The sequence below is a fragment of the Cataglyphis hispanica genome, chromosome 12, assembly GCF_021464435.1.
Source record: "Cataglyphis hispanica isolate Lineage 1 chromosome 12, ULB_Chis1_1.0, whole genome shotgun sequence".
Taxonomy (NCBI): Eukaryota; Metazoa; Arthropoda; class Insecta; order Hymenoptera; family Formicidae; genus Cataglyphis; species Cataglyphis hispanica.
Window position 1 is genome coordinate 6,925,411 of NC_065965.1, and position 7,081 is coordinate 6,932,491.

Sequence of the window (7,081 nt, forward strand, 5' to 3'; positions counted from 1 at the left end):
TAAATGGGTAGTAGTTAAGTTTCGATAAAAGAGTCACTTATAGTTGCGGATTCAAATAATATCGATCTATTTAGGGTAGATTGATTAAAAATGCTTAAGAAACGGATATAAACAATATTCGTATAGAACACGTTTTTTAAATATTTTTATGTAAAAATTATAATAAGTATTTATCTCTATTTCTTTATCTTACACATGTTATGCGATTTACTACATAAATAAATGTAGACAACATATTTGAATAAAAATGTTTTACAAATTCGCAATTGTAATAAATCTCTCTCTCTCTTTCTCTTTTTTTCTGTTACGGTGTGATTCATTACGTAAACATAACCGTACGACACACATAAAAAAGTAAACATAGTTGACGCAGACCTTTTGTATGTAACACTATAAACAATTTTGTGTAGACGCTTGTCTAACACGAAAATCAAGTCCGCATCAATACAAAACTACTTCTGTAGTCATACACGTGTTTATCTCTCTCTCTCTCTCTCTCCCTCATACATTATATTTTATTATCGTTATCAGATCAGATAAATAGAGAAAAAACGAAGAATTTTCAAGTATGTCAAGCTTTTCGATATGCTGGACGTAACATGAAAAAACTGAGGAAGGAGATCAACCTTATACGGAATTAATTTTCGCGGATAGAAAAGAAAGACAACGTACGTGCGTATGAATATGAAGGCAAGAAAAGTACTCACCGGCAATGGCGACGAACAGGAAGAATATCCACGTATCCATGAGTCTGCCGATCGAGAAGAAGCCGCCGCCGCCGCCGCTGCTGGTTGGGAAGGCTCGCCTCCTGTCCATCACGCACCGAGACGCATAGCTTATCTTGTCACTTGGGATACCGCACTCCTCTTCCTCGTCCTCCTCTTTTTCTTGCTGCGCGCTTGCAAGCGCACCCACCGATCGCGCGAATCACCGAAAAATTCTTTCGAATTCGCGGGCGAGTCGTCCTGCACCAACTTCACTACGCTGTCCCTCGACGAGAGTCGTCCTGCCGCGCACTCTTTCTCTCTCTCTCTATATATACATATATATATATGTATATATATATGTTTTTCTCGCTCTCACATCGCATTCGCGCCGTTCTCACACGCAGGTGTCCCGCACACTAATGAGCGAATAAGAGCATACGAACCGAGGGCATAAGGACGTCGAGGACGACGACGATGACGACACGACGACGACGACGACGCTACTCGGCGGTCGCGCGCGCCGCCCCCTCGCGCGCTCCTCCTTGCGGAGATGTGCGCGTCTCTACGCGTGCGTAGATATGCACCGTGTTACGCACTCCCGTCGTCCGCGTGTGCACATATACGTACTTACGCCGTTTGTGTCCCGCTGCTATGTTCACAGTGACGGGTGCACACGGAGATGAAACGTTAAAGCACTACCGGCGCCCGCGATGGAAACAGACGGACGTGATGCATGGAGAGTCGAAACGTCAACGACGACAATGACAATGTTGAACTAAAGCACGACGGCGAGATTACACGCGCGACACGAAAAAGGGAGAGGACGCGCGAAGCGGAGAGAAAACGTTTCTCAACGATGTGAAGTGCGACGTGAGCGGCGCGTGCACAGACGACCGACCGTCGTGCTCTCACCGCCGCGTTGCCCGGAGTATTGACCGACTCGGCTACCTACGGCGCGGCGCAAGTAGTAGTGAGGTCGGCGGAGTGGGGGAAGAAGCGCGCGAAGAGGGGGAGGAGAAGGGGCAGCAGGCATGCTCAGTGCTGACTGCCTTGTAGCTGATCTTACCGGTTGCGCGCGCACATCCAATCTCTCTGACGGCTCCTCTGCCAGCCGGCCGGCGCGACGCTGTATCTGTGTGTATGGCACGTATATATTATACGTGTGTGTGTGAATGTATATGGTACGAGAATTAAAATCGAGCGGACCACGGCTACGAGAATGTCGTTAAACCACACTTCTCGTCTGTAACAGTTTAGATTGGCTGTCGCCGATATATCGACATCTTATACGTCTACATAAATATTAATAGAAGAAAAATTTCGATGTATACTGCAATTCGTACATTAAAGAAAATAAAGATTTTTTTTATATAAAATATCAGTTTCTCCTTCAACATTCGATGTTTCAAATTTTTTAAATTATCGAAGAAAATAATGTATAATATAAAAAAATTGATACTTAGTAAACTATCATAAATATGTCAGAATAATAAAAATTTCAATAATTGAATGTATTTTTATTTCTGGTATGATTATAGATGAGAATATGACGTCTCTATTAGTATGAAAAATAATTGTTAAATAATCTCAAAATATTAAATGTAAAAAGCCAGAAAAATAAACCAAATATATTAATTTATAATTTATCTCTTTATTCCTTTTTTGCGATAATCAATTTTCCTAAAAGTCTATATATATATATATATATATATATATATATATATATATATATGTACCTTTTTTGTCTACTCAAATCTCTTTACATTTATAGATATCGAAGATGCGTCGACAAAGTATATCGTAAAAAAAAATGTAAATGAGAATATAATGTCTTAATCATGAACTTAATCATCACTTAATCAAAAAATGTTTTCTTATAATTCTTTCTTATAATTCTAACGTAGAATATACAAGATGTTCATAAAAATTCATAATATATATTTGTACGCGATTTGTTCAATATTTTTCCCAATTTTCGAGTACTATATTCTTATTTACAGAAGATATTTATTCTGAGTAATTTAATATTTCTCATTAATTTGATTAATCTTGGTTTAACAATGTTTGGAATTACGGTCGCGCGGAGTTTATTTGATGGAATTGTCACACATTCACACCACCCACGCAATCTACTGTCATCTGCATATAATACGACAGTCGTCCGACTTTTCTCGGCATATTTTCCGATACTACAAATTTTCTTATAAGCGATATTTATTCTCTCTAATAATTTTATTAATACGTTTAACAATACTTTAAGTCACTATTGCATAAAATTCATTTGAATAAAATTATCGCACTATTGCCGTAATATACTGTATTATGTGTATAATACGATATTTATAATCATCCGATATTTTTCTCGGCACTTTCCCGATACCACTCATTTATTTGCAGACGATATTTATTCTCAACAACTGAAAACTCTTACAATCGCGATTAAATCTTTACGCACGTTCCGCATTATACTTGATTCCGCACGTGATCGGTTCCGGAATTCCGAATTTGTGTTCCGTAAATCAAATATAATTGGTACAATCGGAATTATATTCGAACGATAATTTCCATTATAAACGCGACATTAAATGTACAGTAAATCCTATAAACGCGTGACATCAACGCACGATAATCGTAAAAAGTCTAAACTAAGAATTTAGACACAATACTAAGAGAGAAATTTCTTCGAAAAATACGAGGAGGCCATGTACGAAAAAGGAGAGGGAAATTCTCGGAAATAATCCAGTTGCCTGCCGGCTTTCTTTTATATACAAATACACAGTAGTGCGATAGAATTGTGTGCGTATGTACAATGTGTATATTAATCGTACGACGATGTAAAAATACATGTGCGTACATCGAATACGACAATTTCCGCGAAAATTGAAACAAAATACTTGTGTAACTTAAAGACAATAGAAATTTAAAAAAGACAAAATTATATTCAGTATTTATTGCGTCTCTCTCAGCTGTTTTGTCGAGCAAAGGATAAATTATATTGAAGAGATTTTACTTTTTTTTTGTGCGATAAACAAATTGACGTATAATAATATTTGATAAAAATTGACACAGTTTTTTTTATCAACAAAACTTTGTCAACAGGTGTAAGAGATACTCGTTTATAAAGAACGATATTTTTCCAACAAAGATTCGGTCTCTATCCCTCGAAAATATGCGAGTTTTAATAAGATCGGAGAAGGAGCGCTTGTACTGAAGATCTACCTTTATTTCTTGAGATTAATTCACGTAAAATTAATATATAAGAAGAATGTTCTGTAATCTATTCTGGTATTCCCGATTATTAATGAAAACGCATAAAGCTCACCGGTTACTAAAGCGATAAAATATGGCGCGTATCTGGAGGTAAGGTCTCTAATATAAGTATAATTAATGTCGGAGTAAAGTCAAGACGGGATATAAAAACGTTTAAATCCACCGCATTCTCTCGGTTGCCCCAGAGATGAAAACTTTTATCGCGCTTGATATTGCGATAAGGCATCGCACACCGCATGCCGACACTTGGCTATTGTTGAGAAAGAATTCTATGGACGGTGAGGCGCGATACGGAACGCACGCGAGAGAAAGAGAAGGAGAGAAAAAGACTGTTAGACTTTTTGTTAAGACACTTCCCTACGGACAACATGGTTGCAAATATTCTCTCCTCTGCTCTATGGCATGACCTATTTTTTGAATTTTTTTCTTCATGCAAATGTGTACGCGATTGCCTCAGAGACACGCGGAAGCAGAAACGGAATAATAGTCGGAAACGTAATACATCAAGCGAGACATATTTTTCCGATATTCCACCTTGATATCTCGTCGACGTAATACGTCGACGAGAAAAGAAATCAACGGATGGTCCGGTCCCTCTGCATCTCTCTCCATTACCATCGCGCGAGATTGATTTATTCATCGTAAAGTTACTTCGACATGTATTTTAAACGTGCGCATGCGAATTATAACCAATGCCATACAATAAGCATGTCCAGAACACTTTCGATCAATATTTTGAGGATTTCGTATTTCTAAAAGCGTTTCACGTGACACGAATTTGCTTTCAGATCTGGAAGGATGGGTAATCCTCAAGTGCGATATTTAACTTCTCTCTGTATAAAAAAAAAAAAAAAGAAAATTGAGATGAAAAAGATTCTTTACGATATATCAATCTCTCCATTTCCCCATTTTTATTTTTGATATCTGTTATCGGAATTGCGATCTCTATCAAATTGTCATACTTCATACGAAGATCGATAATGTGTGAACATTGAAATGTTCTCTCATAATATATAATATATATATAATATATATTACGATATAACAAGAAAGTAATTGCAAAAAATTAATATACATTTGTTATATAATCTCGATTATTTTCTGTTGTCTCTCTTTTTACATTTTGATGTCTCGCGTCATTTCAAATTGGTCCAATCTATTCCGCATCCATTATCTTTAAATATAACATATTATCCGTCAGTTGTGTGCCATTTATTTAACTCTGTTCCTCTTCCCTGGGAAGTCGGTGTATTAGTGGTTGCACAGACCGCTTCTATTTAATCTTCATTTCTCATCACATTATCACATAGCATACAGCAAAGCTAAGCACGAAGGTACACATCCACTCGAGGACGAGTGTAGATAAGAGACTAGATGTATTTGAACTGGCAGAGCAGTCTGCTTGTTGTATCGCGATACCGGTTAAAAATTTATAAGCTCAAGATTTATAAATATTTTGAATTATATGTGCTCTTGAAATGAAAATAATAATGTCTTTATTAAAATTTGAGTAATATTTTTATAGAATGTCTTGCAGCTCAAAAATAACGAATTTACACATATATCTGTGAAAAATCAATCAGAAAAATTATTTAAAACAATTATTTGCTAAATTGCATTTTATAATTATTTTTAAATATCATCTCAGAGCGTGATATATGCAAATTCGTTATTTTTAAGCTATAAAACATCCTATAAAAATATTACACAAATGAAAATACTTGAAAATGCAATTGCGATATAATTATTATTTTTGATTAACATTTTGTCAGATATTACATAACTCACATATACATATGTTACAACGTGCCTCCTTCTCGATGGAGCTTTACCAGTACATGTACCATTTGCACAATGGTAATGACGTTAGTTCGCAGTTACTCGCACGTGGCCCTCGAAAACGGCACGTCGTGTGCTTTAGTTAGTACTCAACACTTGGCGGGATGCTTTTGTCTAATGCTGCGGCGACGTTTATTGGCCAATTGCGTAGGTACGCACGCACCGCAATGCACGCACTGCTGGCTCGTATCGAGTAGTTAAGTGGCCTCCGGTGTTTATCAACCGAGAGTACTTTAAGCGTGTGCTGATCCCGCTTGAATGTTTACGCGAAGAGGCGTGACTTTAAATAGACTAAAATTAGATTATAACTCTGACAACGCTCGCATAATTACTCGTTATTATTTGCATAAAAAATATATTTAATTATATATTTCACACTTATATAAAATTAAATAAAAATATTTGAAATTATCATATTCTTATAAGGAATTATTAAAGTATAAATTTTCATCCGCCAAAATTTCATTCTCAATCGCGCTTAAATTTCTTGTGTTATAGCATTTTTTAAAGTGTTTCTTGATCAATAAAATATGCATCAATAATCAATATAAATTTCATTATTTGCAGATAATATAGTACGTGCGGCAGATATTAAAATAAGACAATAAGTGCTAAATGAATAAGATCTATATTCATTTTGTATAATCTGCGATTTTATAAAACCGACACATGATTTTTTTCAGCCCAATTATTCCTTAAAATTTTATCCCTATTTTCTTCTAGTAAGTATCCGTGAATGTAAATTTTTATTTTAACTTTCAGCCAAAAGCTAAAAATCAAAAATAAAATAACATGTCAGTTTTGGCAACTTTCCTCTACTCTATTTTTACAGACAGAACGAATACGAATGTCAGGACTGTACATAAAATGGAGCGGAATATACGAAAGAGGTGACACGCGCGCAAACACGGGAGACAGTTGTTGTAAACACGAGTTATAATTTATTATCAATGTACTTCATACATACAGACTAGCACAGTTAGTGACACGCTCAGAAATCACGCGCAATCGTACACACTTCATACAGGCTTCAACAAAAAAATAGTTGCGCATACGTATGCAAATATACTTGCACACATATATATATATACTCTTATATATACATATATATTATATGAAATTATACATATCAACACGTACACACACCATAGACATACACACATGCACACAAGATGACGTATAACACGATATACATCATTTTTCTCGGTATAATTATTTTCGTAAGGCGGAATAGAGGAAGGGGAAAATTCTCGTTTTGTTCGTCC

General features: G+C 36.0%; 1 protein-coding gene across 2 annotated transcripts in view; it reads right to left on the minus strand.

Annotated features, from left to right (window-relative positions):
- Positions 1-2,077, minus strand: part of LOC126853429 (transmembrane protein 132E) — a 101,510-nt gene extending 99,433 nt beyond the window's left edge. The window contains exon 1 of one of the 2 annotated variants that reach the window (XM_050599156.1): positions 708-2,077. In XM_050599156.1, coding sequence (XP_050455113.1) covers positions 708-816 — 109 coding nt within the window. In that variant the 5' untranslated portion in view covers positions 817-2,077. The remainder of the gene's footprint in view (positions 1-707) is intronic. The other variant, XM_050599157.1, reaches the window with a different exon arrangement.
- Positions 2,078-7,081: the final 5,004 nt, after the last annotated feature.